The sequence below is a fragment of the Mixophyes fleayi genome, chromosome 7, assembly GCF_038048845.1.
Source record: "Mixophyes fleayi isolate aMixFle1 chromosome 7, aMixFle1.hap1, whole genome shotgun sequence".
Taxonomy (NCBI): domain Eukaryota; kingdom Metazoa; phylum Chordata; class Amphibia; order Anura; family Limnodynastidae; genus Mixophyes; species Mixophyes fleayi.
Window position 1 is genome coordinate 70,970,733 of NC_134408.1, and position 19,352 is coordinate 70,990,084.

The 19,352-nt window shown below is 41.4% G+C and overlaps 1 protein-coding gene across 3 annotated transcripts in view; it reads right to left on the reverse strand.

Moving 5' to 3' along the window:
• FBXL18 (F-box and leucine rich repeat protein 18) overlaps window positions 1-11,426 on the reverse strand; it is a 182,235-nt gene extending 170,809 nt beyond the window's left edge. For 2 of the 3 annotated variants that reach the window (XR_012678243.1, XR_012678244.1), the window contains exon 1: window positions 11,330-11,426. Coding sequence is in view for 1 of the 3 variants with exons in the window: in XM_075179959.1 (XP_075036060.1) it covers window positions 11,330-11,332 (3 nt within the window). In the remaining 2 variants the exon portion in view is untranslated. The remainder of the gene's footprint in view (window positions 1-11,329) is intronic. The other variant, XM_075179959.1, reaches the window with a different exon arrangement.
• Window positions 11,427-19,352: the final 7,926 nt, after the last annotated feature.

Genomic DNA, 19,352 nt, shown 5'->3' on the forward strand with positions numbered 1-19,352 from the left:
TAGTGTTTTGTGTTTTGGGTTCTGATTTGTTTTGCCAAAACAGCTGACGAAATGTTTTGGTTCTGATTTCGGGTTTTGGGTTCTGATTTATATTTAAAAAAGCATAAAAAGCACTAAAATCCAGTTTTTTTCCACTCCTACGCTATTATTAACCTCAATAACAATAATTTCCACCAAATTCCAGTCTATTCTGAACACCTCACACCTCACAATATTGTTTTTAGTTCAAAACGTTGCACCGAGGTAGCTTTCTGGACTGCGTAGTGGAGTGGGCCCGGTGCCCAATTTGGTACCGGGGCCACAATGCCTCCTCCAACCATGGTACAGAGCATTCATCATTGAGATCCCATCAAGTATGTAAAAGACAGACAGGGTCGAAGTGTTATTTGTTGACTTTGTGAACAAAAAAACAAAAAAACTGTCCCTGTTGCAAATCTTCGTGCAATGAAGAGTGACTTTCATTTAAAGGCTCAAGCTTTCAAGTGTAGTGTTTATAAGTTATATTATACTTTTGGTTTAATTTGTTTAATTTGTTTTACTTTGTGCTAATGGCAAACGACTGTTGAACGGTCACATAATGCCAAAAAAGAGTTGCAAGATGGTATTGTCCTTGGGCCCGCCCACCCACCCTGATGTTGTTGAAATAGGACATGCGCACTTTAACAAACCAATCATTTCAGCGACAGGGCCTACCAAACTACTGTGGCTTAAATTATTGGTTTGTTTGGGCCCCCACACAAAAAAAAGCTATTTATCTCTCCCTGTACAAACTAAACTGGCTCTACTGAGGCAAGATGTCGTCCTCATCCTCTGATTCCTGGCCCCTTTCAGTGTGTACTTACTCATCCTCACACATTATCAATTCGTCCCCGCTGGACTCCACAACCACAGGTCCATCTGTATTATCTGGAGGGCAGTGCTGTACTTGATTGAGGAATTGATGATTAATTTTTATGAACATCATTTTTTCAACGTTCTGAGGAAGCAACCTCCTTCGCCGCTCACTGACCAGGTTCCCCGCTGCACTAAAAACTCTTTCCGAGTACACACTGGAGGGGGGACAACTCAGGTAAAATAGAGCCAGTTTGTATAGGGGCTTCCAAACTGCCTTTTTTTCCTGCCAGTAACAATATAGACTGTCTGACATATCTATTTGGATGGTGTCAGCAAAATAATCCTCCACCATTTTTTCAATTGTGACAGCATCCAATGCAGCAACAGTAGACATGTCTGCAATGGTTGGCAGGTCCTTCAGTTCAGACCATATTGTTCTCAGCATCCCCGCCAGCAGGTCTTTTAGGAAAACTGAGCTTTTTCCTCGCAGCCACAGGTGTTGAAGATTGGGCATCGCCCTTGGCAGACGACGTTGATGGCATTTCATCGTCTATGTCATGACTAGTGGCAGCAGCTTCAGCATTAGGAGGAAGTGGGTCTTGATCTTTCCCTACTTTATGGTCCAAATTTTTGTACTCCATTATATGTAGCACAAGAGAGCGTACCCCTAAACCACACACACTCGGCAAAGCCTTTACAAATTATCTGCGGCACAGGAGAGTACCACTGGACTGGAGTTATACAGCAGTACCTAGTATTTTTAAAATATTTTTTTATATCTTTTTACAATTATTTTTGGATAATTTTTTTTTATAATTTTTACATTTAATTTTTTATTTTATTTTTTTATAATTTTTGTATAATTTTTAATTTATTTTTTAGCAGAACAGAGCACAGGACACAGGCAGCACCACTGGACTCAGCAGGACAGAGCACTGGACAAAGCACAAAAGTACCACTAAAATTAAAACAAGGACAGGAGCTCCCTAACTGCAACCTCTCTCACGAGTGATCGCAGCCAGAATGAAGATGGCGGCCGCTAGCGCTGAATTTATGACATCCGAGTCTCGCGAGATCCGACGCGAGACTTGGATGTCATAGCCTCGGTTTGGCTCCGTTTGGCGCACGGAAGTTCCCGAACAGTGCTCGGATCCCGTCGGATCCGCACTGTTCGGATGGGCTCGGATTTCGGAAATGCGAACCCGCTTATCTCTAACTTTTATAGTTACTTTATTACATACTCCTCTGAATAAAGAGCACTTCCAGCGATTTTTATTTCACATTCACTTTATGCACAATAGTCACTTTATATTTCGCTACTTTTCACATTTTAATAAGTATTAATAAAGGTTAAGCTTTATGATTGATATATGGTATATATTATATACTCCCTACAAAATATGAAAGTCGCAGTACATCTCCATAAAAACACCAACTTTCCTTTCTTTCTTTTGTAAAAATTGTTATATCTTGGTGTCACCAGATAGCACCCCTCATATATTTATTATAAAAATACATAACATTTAAAATGAAGAGGGAGACTTTCAGTAATCTGTGCGATTGAAAGTCTTTTTATGAGCCTTTTCAAAGTGTACCAAGTTTTCTGCCGCTAACACAGACTTTAGCATTTCAGAAAATAATTTATACATCCATTACGAAGCAGTTCTCAACCCCTTCTTATTAGATGTCTGATTAGCCTTTTTAAATGGGTTGAAACAATGCAACATAAGGTATCTGTCACTTTCCCCCATCTTTATTCTTCTTTACTTCTATAAACCAATTTCAACACCAACCACTGCAAACACTGCTCTAAACCAATTAAACACCAAAGCAGGCTCGGACTGGGCTGCCGGGGAAGTAATTCCCATGAGACTCTGCTGAGGGGCGAGAGGAGCATGAGCTGAACTCTGATGGGAGAAGTCCTTTGATCCTCTGACCCATGGAGATCAGTCTCATGGGCTGTGCCTTCTCTTCTCTGCCTGGCCGGATGACTGATGTTTCTTCTTGTGAATACAATGTTGCTCCTCTCTCCCTCCCAGCACCCATTCTCCAAGTTGCTGTTCCTCCCTGCTCTTAGCACACATTCTCCCAGTCCACTGTAATTAAACACTACACTTTTTCAAATGTTGCACAAATGGTCCAGGAAAATGTAAAAGGCGGGGTCTATTAAACACAATTGAAGTGTCTTTCCACGTGGAGTATTTTCTAATTAAGATCACATGCCTGAGCAGAAACGGAAGCAGGCGCTGTCTGTAGAATCTTGTCCCCAAACACACCCGAAGAGGAACATGCATTCCTCTAATGAAGTGAACTGGAATACATATTGCTTTGTTGATTTTCTCAGATGTGTAGTGCCTCAAAAAATACAATTTTCAGGAATCTCTCAAAAATGAAAGCTCTTGTAGCAGATGATTCCATCATGATCCCAAAATAAAACTTTGGGTATTAACAACATTATGAACAATTTTTGAGATGTTTTTGAAAACTTAAAAAAAATAGCTTTTCGAGCAAATCAAAATGTTACATTATTTTATTAAAATATACTGCTTTGTTATAGATCATATAAAGGTCAATGAAACAAGGTTAAAAAATATACCACGCCCAACTCTATAGCCCAATTAGGTGAGTTACAAATGAAGAAGTTTAAAAATTTGTTAGAATCAAATATTTAATTAAAAATTGCAGCTTTAAAAAGGCATACAACTTCCAAACCAGTATACATATCAGCCTAAGATTTAGGGGTTTTCTTTACACCCATGGTAGTATTTATTATAGCAAATTTAATTGAAATTAGAGAATGTAAGGTAGAATTGTTTCTAAAATGTTGTTGATATGACATGGAATGTTCCAGTTGCTGGTCATGAAAATTTCAGCAATTTTATTTGATTTAGTATTTTTAGTCCTACCAACTGTACAATTTAAAAGAACGGATGGTGTCATGGGTAACATTACTGTCTTCACAGCACTAAGTTCTTGAGTTCTATTTACACATCAAAAGCAACTGTGTTGAATTTGTATATTCTTCCTGTGCATATTTGCCCCTACTCGGTTTTATTAAAACTGATTTATTGCTTTTCAGAAATACAAGATGGTCCAGGAAGTGAAGATCGAAGTCCATATTACTGGGGATGCTGCGTATACAGGGACGCCATCAGAGGGGGAACAGGGAGTACAGCCGTATGGGGACCAACAGCAGAGTGGTGCCCCACCAGCCCTGGGCCCAAACAAATTTATTAAGAGGGGGCCCTGTGTTAAGGGAGGAAGCAGGCGCCATTTCTAGGCAGCAGCTGCTCCTTCAGATGTGAGAGGTGGTGTAGGGAGAGACCTCTGTGCGTTATTTAGGATGCAGCAACGGGCCCCCTTGTAGGCAGCATGTATGCCACCACTATCAGTATGTCGGGGCCCTACAGCTGCCTCCATTTGCTCCAGTCCCAGCCCCCCAGGTCCCTGGCTCCCGGGCAGAGGTGCTCCCTGCAGCATCGCTGACGTCATGTAATTAATGTCATAGCACTGTCAATAGAGAGGAGGCAGCAAGAAGACGTAGAGAGGCAAGTAAACTACTGCAGGGATTAGATGGAACCGGGGATTAGGGGTTACTGTAAAGAATGGGGGGGGGGGGCAAATGTTGGGTAGAGTAGAAAATAATGTAAAATGAGGGTGGGGTGAAAGGAAGGAGGGGGTCCTTCCTTCTACTTTTGTACTGGCCCCCCAATTTCTGGTGTCAGTCCTGTGCATATCCATTGATGCACTTGTTAATGAGGGGATACCCCCAGCATCGACTTTTGCCTAACCAGATTCGCTTCACCCATATGCTTAGCTCTGCCAGCATCATGGTTGAAAATGCATTTAGATGACTAAAAGGATGTTGGCATTGTTTGTTAAAAAAAGGAATGACAATGACATGAACCTAATGCTTGATGTAGTTGCTGCTTGTTGTATTTTGCATAATATACAGTCATTGGCAAAGGTTTTGTGATTAATATTATTTTTCACAAAGTCTGCTGCCTCAGTTTTTATGATGGCAATGTGCATTAACTCCAGAATGTCATGAAGAGTGATCAGATGAATTGCAATTAATTTCAAAGCCCCTCTTGACAATTAACTTTATCCCAAAAACAACATTTCCACTTCCAGTGCAGAGCTTGCTCAGGAATGGCACCAGCCAGGTGTGAGTGCATCTGCACGCACAGTGAGGTGAAGACTTTTGGAGGATGGCCTGGTGTCAAGAAGGCCAGCAAAGAAGCCACTTCTCTCCAAGAAAAACATCAGGAACAGACTGATATTCTGCAAAAGGTACAGGGATTGGACTGCGGAGGACTGGAGTAAAGTCATTTTCTCTAATGAATCCCCTTTCAGATTGTTTAGGGCACCTGGAAAACCGCTTGTCCAGAGAAGGAAAGGTGAGCGCTACCATCAGTCCTGTGTCATGCCAACAAGTAAAGCATCCTGAGACTATTCATAAGTGGGGTTGCTTCTCAGTTAAGGGAGTGGGCTCACTCACAATTTTGCCTAAGAACACAGCCATGAATAAAGAATGGTACCAAAACATCCTCTAAGAGCAACTTCTCCCAACCATCCAAGAACAGTTTGGTGACGAACAATGCCTTTTCCAGCCTGATGGAGTACCTTGCGATAAGGCAAAAGTGATAACTAAGTGGCTCAGGGATCAAAACATTGAAATGTTGGATCCATGGCCAGGAAACTCACCAGCCCTTAATCCCATTGAGAACTTGGTGGTCAATCTTCAAGAGGGGGGTGGACAAACAAAAACACACAAATTCTGACAAACTCCAAGCATTGATTAGGCAAGAATGGGCGGCCATCAGTCAGTATGTGGCCCAGAAGTTTATTGACAGCATGCCAGAACGAATTGCAGAGGTCTCCAAACAGAAGGGTCAACACTGCAAATATTGATTCTTTGCATAAACTTAATGTAATTGTCAATAAAAGCCTTTGACACTTATGAAATGCTTGTAATTTTACTTCAGTATACCATAGCAACATCTGACAAAAAGGTCTAAAAACACTGAAACAGCAAACTTTATGAAAACCAATACTTGTTTCATTCTCAAAACTTTTGGCCATGACTATGTGAAATACAAAAAGGGCAGTTTCTTTCAGAGTGTAATATAAAGATGTCTGAACTGCCTGACAATCAGATAGATGCAGTCACCTATGAGAGAGAGCAACCTAACAGTGCTGAACTCATCCAGAGCATCATTAATGCCAACATAACAGAAATTCTAGGCACGTAGACGGCATTAGAAATGATTGTAAAACACATTGCAATTAAAAAAACAAAGCAAATTTGAAACAATCAAGTCACACCTGTGCAAAACTGCACATCACATCGATGTCGACCATTTAGATTAACAAATGTTACTACACAAACAATAACTAATGTTTTAAATTGTAAATATGGTTGAATAGACAATAGCCTATGTACCTTGTGTTTCAAATAAAGAAACATTTTCAAACAGCAAAACATTTATCATTATTTTACCCAAAACAAAACAACAATATTTATTTTTTAAAAAAAACAAAGAAAATAAAACATAAAACACAATTATAATGGTTACATGTTAAACTGGTTTCCTTTACTCCTCTAAGGCGGCATACACTATGGGATTAATCCTCCCTTGCACGAGTCAGGAGAGGAAAGAAGACACAACCGGAGGGTATGTAGGGCCACACCTCCCTCCTTTGTGTCTTCCGGATTTCCGCAAGCTGAAACATATCTGAATACCATATTAAAACAACCACACAAACTTGCCATGGAAGAGTAAAGGAAACCAGATCAGGTAACTAGCTGTTTCCCCCTCCTCCATGGCAGCATACACTGAGGTGATGCCAAAGCTGCATTTCGCCTAGGGCAAGCCCAATCATATAATTTAACTGAAGCTTAATTTTAAGTCATATTACTGCACTTAACACCCTCCCTCCAAACTTGGAATCTGCTGAAGCTTGGACATTATTGTATTAATGTTTAGTGAAAGTATGTTTGGAGGACCAGACTGCAGCCTTACATAGAGGCAGATTACTTTTCTGCCCAGGAAGTCGCCATGGCTCTTGTTGAATATGCTCTTAAGCTTTGAGGCACGATCACATTCTTTAGTATGTATGCCTCTCTAATGCAAGATTTTATCCATCTTGCCACTGATGACTTTAAGGCTGGTTCACTCTTTTCATTGCCACTGATAAAAACAATAACTGCTTTGTTTTCCTAAATCACTGTGTCCGCCTCAAATAAATTTTAATGGCACGGACAAAGTCCAAATAGTAGAATCTCCTTTCTTTTCGACATAGCAAGTGTAGAACAATTTCTTGATTAATATGAAATTGTGATACTACTTTTGGCAGGAATTTTGGATTGGTTCTTAGTCCAACTTTATCCTCATGCATACTCAGAAAAGGCTCTTCTGTCCAGAGAGCTTGAAGCTATGAAATGCTCCTCACTGGAGGTAATTGCTACTAGAAAAATGACCTTCATTGTTAGGTACTTCATGGGAACCTCTTGTAAAGGTTCAAAAGTGGATTCTGTCAGGGACTCCAATACCATGTTCAAGTCCCATGGAGCCAAAGGAGAGTGATAAAAGGGTCTTATTCTCCATGCCGCCTGAATAAAGTTTATTATATACTTATTTTCAGCCAACCTTCTGTGTAACAATGCTCAAGGAGCAAATAAACGGACCTTTAGTGTATTGAAAACACTAGTCCTTTGTCAAGCCCATCTTGCAGGAATTCAAGTACAGTACCTATGGATGAAACTTTTGGTGAAAACCTAAGCTGCTGTAATCATCTTAGTAACGAAATGTTTCAGCTAAAGCATATTCATCCATCTTAAGCATATGAGGGTGAGGCTGTTGCTGTTCCCTAGAACAACATTCTGTACACATTTCTCCAGAAAAGCTTTCTAGCAATTTTTTTTTTGTTTTGTTTTGGTGCTTACTCTGACCTGCGGTCCTTGGGACAGCTGTTTCTCCTACTTATTTGCCTTAGTTCTGTTTGGTACACAGCATGTGAATATACCGTCTCCAAAAACGCTCCACCATTGCTGTGAGAGGATGCACCAATGGCAAAAGGCATCGGCAAGATAGAAAAGGTGCCTTATATTATGTGTCTCTCCTAGCTGCTGGAAGATGCAAGCCCCTATAAGGAGGGCATCGCTTCGAATACTGGTGCCATGCAGCTTCTCAAAGCTGCCAGAGGATGCAGGCCCCTAAAGGAGGGCATCGCTCCATGAGTATGTTGGTCTCACCACCTATGCTCTGTTAGCTCCTCCTGAAGCTTCCAGTCCTCTGAATGTTATCTCCTACCCTCCTGCTTCTTCTGGTAAAAATAGAAATAGAAAATAATAAACCTGAACTGCCTGACTCTACTTCAAGGACAGGAAAGAAGACAATGAGTGGGAAAGGCATTGACTTATATACCCTCCAGGTGTGTCTTCTTTCCCTGACTCAAGGGGCAGGGGAGGAGGAGGCGTGTCCATTGTGCTGGGTTCAAAATAACTTGGGCCTCCATCGTAATTGGAATAATATGGCCACCACATACAGCCTTTGCCACTTTTCTTCTTCTTGTGAGCATGCACTTTGCTGTATTGCTTCCTGAGGGATTTGAGTTTGTTTACAACTTGCTGCTGTGACCGCTTGAAATAGTTACACCTTTCACCGTACCAGTAATTTGTTTTTTGATCTCCTCTTCCCATCTCACAGCCAGTAGCTCTCTCACTTTCGCGTCCTGCCAATTTGCGATCCCTGCCATTCTGCGGCATGTAGACGATGTCATCATAGAGAGATTATGGTTCGCCAATAAGCTGCTTTTAACAGAACCTGGGTAGAATAATCCAGAAACACCTTTCATACTGCAGCGTATCTGGCTCAAACATGGGAATAACCCTGTTTGTAGACATGCGTTGACCCATTCACATTGACACACTATATTGGTTATTCCCAGGTCCATGCCACCGTGTGAAAGGGGTATTACACACATCTGGAAAATACCTGTAATCCAGATAGTGCATGGCCTATACAAATTATAAGGACTGGTAAAGCTATTGTACTAGCAAATTTAGCAGTTTAGAGGAACTTCTCCTGGATTCTCTTTGTAGTACAGATACTAGATTTCCAAAATAAATCCTGCTACACGAGTTATGAAGTTTTGTTTATAGTTCAACAGACTGCACATTTTGTACATATCACTTGGATATGTATACACCTTACACAGCATTTCTTGTACAAATGAAGATAGCTTTCTTTAGAGTACTAAACAATAAAAAGAGAATACTAAAATGTCTAGAAATATAAGATAAGGCAATCAACTGATGACCCATACAGGTTTATACTTTTAACCCATAAAGAGCGACAATCTGGAAAGAAAGGCATGAGCAAGATTTGGGTCCAAAAGAGCCCAAATCTTGGTGGTATGTACTGAAGAGACTAAACCATACTACCATTTATCTTATTTTTAAAACATGCACATAGTAAACAAATTTAATAAATATTTTACTGCCAAAAACAACATTTGAACCAGACATTGGTCAGCGATATTTTCCACAAACTTGCAGCACAATTTAAATCAGCCACACACAAGATGATCCAGCGAACTGGCCTAGAGACCGAGTGACAGGATCAAACTTGGCCACATGCGTGTGGCCTAATCACTTATGGCAGTACATGGGAATTTTAGAGACTGCACACAATGAATAGTGGTCATCTCCTGATCAGATTTACCAATATGCCTGATAATGATTCAATAAATATCTAGGCTCACCTGGGGCCATCTATTTTGAGTGAGAGTTAACATTCAAGAGAATTAGGGAAGTAAACAGAGATGAGAGGGGTGAATGGAATGGGAATGGGCAAGTGAAGCATGAAGAGGGAATTGTCTTAGTATGTGGTGGAGTAGGCAAGTGTGTAAAGAGGAATTATAAGGGAGCATTTGTAAGATTCTAGGGGTTGAGTCTGTTTGGGCACGTAGTTCCAAATGTGGGGAGCTACACAGGTGAAGTTCTGAAGATGGTAGTGTGAGGTGGTGACAGGAGAGAAGGAGAGCCATAGTTCGTTGCAGAACGTTGCGGGCGAGAAGAGTATTTCTTGACAAGGTCGGAGATGTAGGAGGACGAGGTGTTAAAGAGGTCAAGCAACTTGAATTGTATTTTGGAGGGAATGAGGAGCCAATGGAGAGCTTTGCAGACAGGCACAGCTGAAGAGGAATGGCAGGAAAGGAAAATTAGCCACCATTCCACATTAAGGTCAGATTTCAGTCTAGGTAACCTCTAAAGAACTGCTGGACATAACAAACGTTTGACAAGCAGGCCAGAGAGGAGGGAAGACTGCAATAATCAAGGTGGGAGATGCCAAGAGCATGGATGATGGTCTTAGTGGCATCCAGCAGAGGAAAGAGCTAATCTTGGCAATGTTACAAAGGTGGAGGTGACACGATTGACCGCACATGGTGCACATGGGAGAGGGTGACACCATCAACCTTAAGCGAGGTAGGAGGAGTGGATATGACATTCAGCAGTGGAATGATAATCAGCTCAAATTTGAATATGTTGTGCTCGAGGTAGCGCATACATGCCAACTTTCAAAACTTAAGTCATATAACAGGGGGTAGGAGGGGAAGTGGTGACGTCGTCACATCACCCTAGCCCCGTCCCCACTATAAAATGCCAAAATTCACGGCATTGAATAGCTGGGTCAGGGCTTAATGACACAATTAAGCCCCACCCCCGCCATTCAATGCTGTGGATTTCCGAGAGGATTCCCCGAAATTCAGGAGCCTCCCAGGAATTTCGGGAGAGTAGGCAAGTATGAGGTAGCGTCCATCCACCCAAGTCGAGATGGCAGAGAGAAAGTCGGATACAGGGGAGAGGGGAGAGAGGTAGAGATCATAGGTATCCGGTGGTACGGAATCTGTGGCACCTTATAAATAAATAATAGGAAAGGCAGATGTTTTTTTTAAACTCTACATTTTATCACTCACTAGTAAATATTATACCTCACTGTCTTGTACAGCATTTAAATACGCTTGACGCAAAATGTCTGTTTAAAACAAAACAAGCCTTTATCAAATGTCTGTTTCTTTTAACCAGGTTGTGCAATAACACTATACTATTACCAGACCGCCATAATCCCTACCTAAGGACAGAAACATAGAATTTTTATTTTATTGTATAAACAGCAATGATTACTCGAACTATAACTGCAAGCTATACTAACAGTTCGTTTTCTACATTGATCGGGTTTCATACATATCCGACAATAACTAGACAATTGATGAAAAATAGACCGCATCCCGTCCTAACTATATGCGAGTCTAAATCCCCTCTGAAAAACTGCTACAGCTGAAAAGATTATGCAGCCTCGATATGAGCATTACAATCTTATTTTAGTGTCATGTACCCAGACACAAAGAAACGTCAAACCTTACACCTGCTTATGACATTTTGTTACAACTCACTTCTTATCATACACACACTAAAACACTTCCTCACCATTTCACCCTGAGCTCAGTAGTCACGACCCAGCCACAACTTCAATAACTGCTGCACAACCGATTTATTTCCGGCATCTAACTCTACTTCCTTCTATTTAGCTTCAAGATAACGCCATGTTGGTACAGGCAGATTTCTTTACATATTTCCTTTATTGATTTATTAATTGTGCACTTACTGAACGACTCCGGCATTAATTAACTTTACTACGTTATACATTTACTGCACCTTGGGTCTGCATATATTTATCATGTTGTATTTTCAATTGTGCTTTCATAATAATGTTCTTTACAAAAAAAAGGCACGGGATTATCACGGTAAAATACCAGATTTATGGAAATTCATTGTAATTTGGTCGTTTATCATAGTAATCTTGTGCATTTTTTGTCTTAAACTACTGCGCCGGTTTCATCGGCTATGTGCAAATCAATGCAAATATGATTAGAAATTAGACACGTATATTTCAGCTTTGCTATCCAGGTCGAAAACCCATGCAAACCAAAATAGAACGATGAGAAATAGCACAAGAACTATATGCAATGTTATAAGATACATTTATTTAAAAATAGCTAAATCAGTACCTTTAAGACAATACACAAGATATACACATTTCTTCTGTTTAGATGCCCTTTTCTGACCCTTCATCTTAAACCAATTCCATATAAAATCCGTGCTCTCAATTTTCAAACTTATTTTACTTTTGCATGATTACTTCAAGTGTCACTAATTTCCAGGGACAGTCACGTTTTTTTTAAACATTCATCCGTGGCAATTGTCCATAGAATGGTTGCTGGTTTATCTGTATTATAAATATATTGATTGAAAATGCAAATAAATGTTGAGATATTATAATAAATGACAGCTCCAGACTGCTAAAAAGGATTGCTAATTGAATAAAAGGATAGTAAATTAAACATTAATGTATATTTCTATAAAGCTCAAACCTATGTATTATATCTTCCACACAAGGTAACTTGTCATATTTTACACTTGGAACGTCACCGTTTTCAATAGAATAACTGCTGTTTTATATGTCATGTGAATGCGGCAATGTCATTAAAAATTTGTATGTGTCTCATGCAAAGACCCCTGTTTCCCTTCTATCCCCTTAACACATCCTTTGCATATTCACTTCCCAATACCTGTACCCCACTACACAAGTGAATATTCAGTTTGCATGAGCAGTGGAACTGAAAGCCCAGACTAATAAAAAAAAACACTTATTGTTTCAGACAATATGAGAACTTGGGATTTTGTACCTATGTGGGAACACACCTGAAGGTGTCTGTATATGATACAAAAGAGATGTTACCTCTCTGGAATACACTGAGGTGTTTCACACTGTAGGTAAAATGCTGACGGTATAGCTGAGTTCACAAAGTGTGGGGGTTGGTTAATATGCAACGGAGTACATAGAGTTTGTAGCATGTACTGGGGTACACGGATGTGTTGGCACTGTTTGAACAGCATGTAGCATGCAATAGTGTACACGGAAGTATTAGCACTGGTTGAACAGCTTGTAGTGTGCAATGAGGGGTACACAAATGTGTTGGCACTATTTAAACAGTGTGTAGCGTGTAATGAGGTACATGGGAGTATCAATGTTGGACACAATGAATACTCAGGCAATTGAGGAGTGCACTGAGCAGGGTATTATAGTGGCTGGTTGATTGGTGATTCCCCACATGTGTCATCAGTACTGGAGAATAGTGGTAACATCTGAGAGAGGTGTTATGTCATCTCTAGCCTGAGGCTGTGTTTAGCAGGGTTCTAATTGGATTGGATCCTCTAAGGGTTCTAATTAGAAAGGCCAGCAATCAGTGGTCTACTGCGTGTTGAAGTAATGCAAGAAATTTCTAAGACTGCTGGTACTGACAAGAATATTCTATTCCAGAACAGTTCCACACATCAAGGACACATATTCTTAAAGGGAGAGACTTCTCCATAGCAGGAATAACAAGAAACCACACTAGTGCTACCCCTCCAAATCAAGAACAGGAACACTGAACACCAAGAGAATCAGCTCTTGGAAGCAAAATGACTCTGAAGAAACACCAAGATAAGATCACCCACTACACCACATCACAACTAGGGCAAACTAGGTTGCGCCATGGCACCCCATTTGCTTTACACTTAGGGCTTTAGCGGTACCCCACAAGAGACATCAGTGCAGGGGTAGAGCATGATTGACTGCAGTACTGCATGACAGGTGCGCCTGGATGACAGTGGGCAAGAGCAGGAGAGTTCCCAGCACCAAAGGTCATAAGGATGGGAGAACCTTTGGATGGAAAGTTCCCTGGAGGAGCGTGCCTGGAAGAGAGAGGCATGGATGGTTGGCAGACAGACTCTCTTGGAAGGGGTGTGAGTGTGGCAGCTGCCACCGTACATCAGGTGTTTGCAGAAAGGGGGAAAAAGAGAGCCCTGGTTATAGCAAATAAAACTGTCAGCACCCTGGTAGAGGGTTCGTGGGCAGATGCCATGGGAGACTGAGTTACTGTAACCTTGAATGGAGGGAGATGTTCATGTACAGCAGCACAGTTGGACCCTGTAGTCAGGGGAGTGCTGTGAGAGAATGAGTGACCACAAGTCTGTAGTGGAGGAATCTGGCATGTGTAATACCCAAAATTATTCTGGAAGTGTTCCCTAAACACTTATTTTCAGCTTCAGTAAAGAGATGAAGGGAGGTCCCTGCATAGTGGGGAATCATTCCTTACAGCCGTAGTAGGAGAATCCCTTGGGAAGAACCCCCATACCTTGAGGGAGAGTCGCTGAAAGAAAGCAGTGTGGCTAAAAGCTGTAAGGGAGGGTCCCTGATAAGGGATGGTGTGCACAAATGTAGTGCAAGAACCTCTGTACCGTTCCTGTACAGATGATTACCTATGACTAATGCTGTGTAATACTATAACACTGGGTACGTGGACTGCCAGAATTTCTTTCTGCTGTTAAGTCGGTGAAAGAAGAGTCTGGTGGTATCCATGTACACATACACTTTGCAACCGTTATGATTATCATGCTGGAGGAAGAGGGGTGAAATAAAGTTACCATTTGTTTTGAACTGAGGTGGCCTGGTGCCCATTTACACCGTACCACCACTAGTGGCCACTCCACTGTAATTATGATTAAATCCCTAAGTATTCAGAGGGCCCCCTGGTTGTGAAGGCCATACCCACACCATAGCCGCAGCAGTAGGGGAGGACGACAGCAAGTGGAGTACCAAGCAACAACCAGATATCTCAAGTAAGGCACAACACAGGTACCAGAGGAGTTTCACAATGTATAATTTTTATTGATACAAGCATACATTACAATCTGTATATGTGGACATTAGTATATTGGTGGACCTAGACCCCAACTTTCCAGACACTTTTTAACGGCCCAACTAAGGGTCTGATCAAGAATATTTTATAAGTACACAATTTCTATCTTTGTTACTCTTCTATTTTTTATCTTAATATGTTGCCGCTTATAGACCTGATGAATATGGAAATGTGAATATTTTATTTTAGTCATTAATAAAAGTGATTTTAACTTTAGGTAATATATGTTCCATTGGAGTGCCTGCTTCTTCACCCCTAATCCTATATCATACTTACCAACTTTCCACACATCCCCTCTGGAATATTCCAGAGGGGAGATGATATGTGATGATTGAAGGGTGTGTGGTGTGGTGAATTGCTTCATTTTGGCACCACCCCCGCAACCCAATAACTAAGAAGTAGGCAGGATGCGGGCAAATGGCGGAATCCAGAGATAAGAGGCATCACCGCACCGGTATGTATACGGTTAAGAGGGACCGCGCTACCTTTCTGAATATGTGTTGCAGCCTGCGGGAGGAGTGTAGGGGTTTGTCCCAATCCCCAATAAGTGAATAGATAAAAGGATACTCCCATGCGCAATGTTTTGGACATATAATACTCTTAGTGTATAAATATGGTTATTTGTACATTTACTATACACATTACTTTCAGTGCACTGAATTTAGGCAGAAAATACAATACAAACATTAAAATCAGATGATTAAAGGTTCCCCTTGTAATAACAGATAATCAAACAATCAAATGATGTTGACAATATTAATTATATGGATTATTGCTATTTAGTCCATAGTTTGAGGTTTTATTCACTCCGGTAATGGTGACAAGCAACTGCAGGTAAAGTCCATATAAATTGGGTAGAGTGATCCTAAATAGATTCGTACCTTTCACCCAGTTGTTATTGGTGCTTGATTTTACTTCAGGCAGTCAATATATAACCCTTAAATTTAGGGTGTTACATAGGGCATCCATAGTAGCTTGCTTCTTATCTGAGACTTTTTCTCCGTTGTGAATGCAATGTACCCGCTACAAACTGTGTGGTGTCGTTTTATTTCCAGCTGCTAGTGAGACTAACCTTTTTCCTGGCGTTTACCCGGAGCTGTCCGGTCCGTAGGTCTCCGTCTCCTCTTACACGATGCAGCAGTTTCCCTGGCAGTTGCTTTGTGCTTAAGGTCCTGTACGGCCGTACAGAAGGTCCTAACAGATGTGCGCATGATGTCAGCATGTAATCTCCACACATACGAGCGCTCTGCTGTTCACGTCCTGTTAAGGCTTGAATAGTAGTGTGTACACAAAAGTTCATCAGTAGTTCGTCAATAGTGATAAGTTCGATTGATGAGGATGGATGAATGTTGTGCTTACGCGTTTCGCCCGCTAGGGTTTCCTCAGGGAACAGATTGTGAGGAAAAGCTCCCATATGGGTAAGAGCAGTAATGGGTGCTATTACTGTAGAGAAGTCACGGATAAAGTCGTGGTAATAATTAGCAAATCCCATGAATCGCTGAATAGTCTTGAGACCAGAAGGTTAAGGCCAATTGAGGACTGATGCCTCTTTCTCTGGATCTATTTGAAGACCCTGGCCTGATACAAGGTATCTAAGAAACTGAACTTTTTATGCACAAAGAGGCATTTTTCTAAACTACAATAAAGACAATTGATCAGGAGGCGAGCGAGACCCTCCCTGACCTTGTTACGGTGGGAATCCAAATATACAACCAATGAGTGGTAAAATAGGTCCCAAAAAAATTTAGTTTACAAACCCCTGGAAATTTGCCAGGGCAGTACTGAGACCAAATGTTATGACCAGGTATTTGTAGTGACCATCATGTCAGTTGAAAACAGTCTTCAACTCATCCCCTTGATGGATTCTGATGAGGTAATAATGAGCCACATAGAACTAATTTGGTAGAGATCTTGGCCCCATCAATATGGTCAAAGACTTCAGGGATATCGGCAAGGGGTAGTGATTTTTTATAGTAATAGCAGGTAGCTGACTGTAATCTATACAGAGTCTTAGAGAACTGTCCTTATTTTTAAAGAAGAAAACATCAGCTCCTGCTGGACAGGAGGACCTGCGAATGAAGCCACGTTTGAGATTTTCTTAGATATATTCAGACATAGGGGTAAATCTATCACATTTACCCCATAGACTGGGTTTAGGCAGTGATAGAGAGTGGTCCCTACCATAAGTAATAGTCTTCCCGGGCATTAAATCTATTGAGCAATCGCAAGTCTGACAAGGAACTTACTTGTCAGCAGCTTTACTGAAGATGGCTAGAAATGAGGCGTAAGCAGGTGGCAGTAAAGAACCACAGGACTGGGAATGGCAGACTGATGTGGTGGAATCTGGAATGACTTATAGTAGACAGTTCTCTGACCAAGAGGAACTTCAAGAGGTGAATTGCACCATCTACCAAACAAACTGGTGTGAATGCTCCTGGAGTCAGGGTAAATCCAGGATGATAGGGTTAACAACCTAAGGCAGAACTAGCAGGCTGATCCATTCCGCATGGAGCACCTCTACTTGGAGTCATATTGGAAGAGTGCACTTAAAGTCAGTACCATTAAGGATTCAACTGCTATCCACTGAGGTTAAAGTAGGGGAAAGCTGCAAGTGCTGGGTGGATATTTGAAGTTCCTTTGCCAACAAGGCAGAAATAAAATTAACAGCTGAACCGGACTCTACAAAGGCAGAAAAAGTAATGGGACCCCTCAAAGTGTGGATTGTAACCTGCAGGAGGAAGTCGGAACTCATTTTACTCAAGGGAAACTTAAGCATGCCTCCTAACTCTGCCTCCTTAGTACCGGTTAGGATTTGGTGTTTCCCTGTCGCTTATGGCATTTCACATGAATTTGACCTGGCTCTGCGCAGTAAAGGCTTAAATTGTTCTGAAAATTCCTGACATGTTCCTCTTCTGAAAGACAGGGGTATGGAACCTGGGCGCCAGTCTTATTTGAGGCCAATGGGAGTGTGCGTTCCCCAGGGTTCGCTCCCTAATTGGATATCAATTCTGATGCTTTAGAAAATTCATTCATCGAGGCCTGAAGGAAGCTCTATGGAGACCAGTTCATCCTTGGTGTGATCAGCCAAACCTTGCCAAAAGGCTGCTGCAAGGGCCTCATTGTTCCACCTAATCTCAGAGGCGATCTTACGGAATTGTACCATATATTGACTCACTGTCATGAAACCCTTTTGGGGCTTAAGGAAACTGGATTCATTCAAAGACTTTGATATCAACTTAACAAATCACGCTGCTATTGATCTCCCCTCTCCTTTTTTTAGCAGAGGACGTATCGGGGAGATCAATAGCAGCGTGATTTGTTAAGTCCGTGAGAGGGGCTCTCGTTGATGATTGTATGCTGTTCTAGCACGCTGTTTTGACATCTGCTTTCTGGTACAGTTCCTCTATTTTATTGTTGGTACTGTTTTAAATAAAGGGTAAAACACTAGATTGTTTCTCTCCTCCATATACATATCCACATTGGATGATGAGAGAAGCGGAAGTGGTATCGATGGAGTAATATCTAATTCGGTGGGAGAAGGAAGCCATCCTATGAGTACACTGTTTTTGCGTATATTGGAGTCACATCTTGTAAGTTCAAACCCTTGGGGGGAGATACTACGAGGTCAATACGGTGTTTGGATGGTGGACCCTTAGATTACTGCACATCTATCCCATATTAATTCCCATATGTTATACACTGTAATACACTATGTGAGGTTTATTTCTTTCATATAGAGATTTCTACAGCTGAATGCCATTCGTGTTGTGTGGAATAATATCAAGTGCAAAATAAGGAAGCGCTTTGTGTATGTAATACATTACATTTGTCTGTTATATCTATGTGGAATTTGTGGTAGTATTCCATTTACATACTAGAGGCTGCAAGCCATAGTGAAGCGCTAGACGCTCAGAATCTTTTACATTTGATCCTCTGATCTCTGTCCCCATACTCTGCCCCACTGTCACCATCCTCTGATCTCTGTCCCCATCCTCTGCCCCGCTGTCCCCATCCTCTGATCTCTGTCCCCATCCTCTGCCCCGCTGTCGAGCACATCATTCAGAAGCACTGGAAAGTTCTTCTGGGAGATGAAAAGCTCAAAGAAATCCTCCCAACTAAGCCAAAGTTCATCTATACAAAAGCTAACTGTCTTAGAACCCAACTTGTACATAGCACTATAGCACCAAGCAAACCAAATACCGGCGAGACTTGGCTCAAAGAGAGCACAAAAGGTTTTTTTCACTGCACCAGATGTGCAGCGTGTAAAGTCAGCTCCATTAGGCACACGAAACCTTCTACCCTATATACCTCCACGACTACGGGAGAAACAAACCCCATAAAGGAGAAAATTACATGTGACACCACAGGGGTTATTTACCTCCTACAATGCCCCTGTGGGTTACAGTACATTGGGAGAACCATTAGAAAACTTCACGTCAGGATCTCTGAGCATCATAGAAACATCAGAAAGGGCTTTGACAAGCATAGTGTCTCTGACCACTTTGCTAAGCATCATTCCAAGGACCCATCAAAATTGGAATTTATGGGTATTAAGAAAGTCATCAAACCTTGGAAAGGGGGTGACTATATAAAAGCTATATCGAGAGAAGAGTCCAAACACATCTACTTTATGAAAACTCTTACCCCACAAGGACTCAACATTGACTTTGAATTAGGTCAATTCCTCTGAGATCCCCTCTGCACAA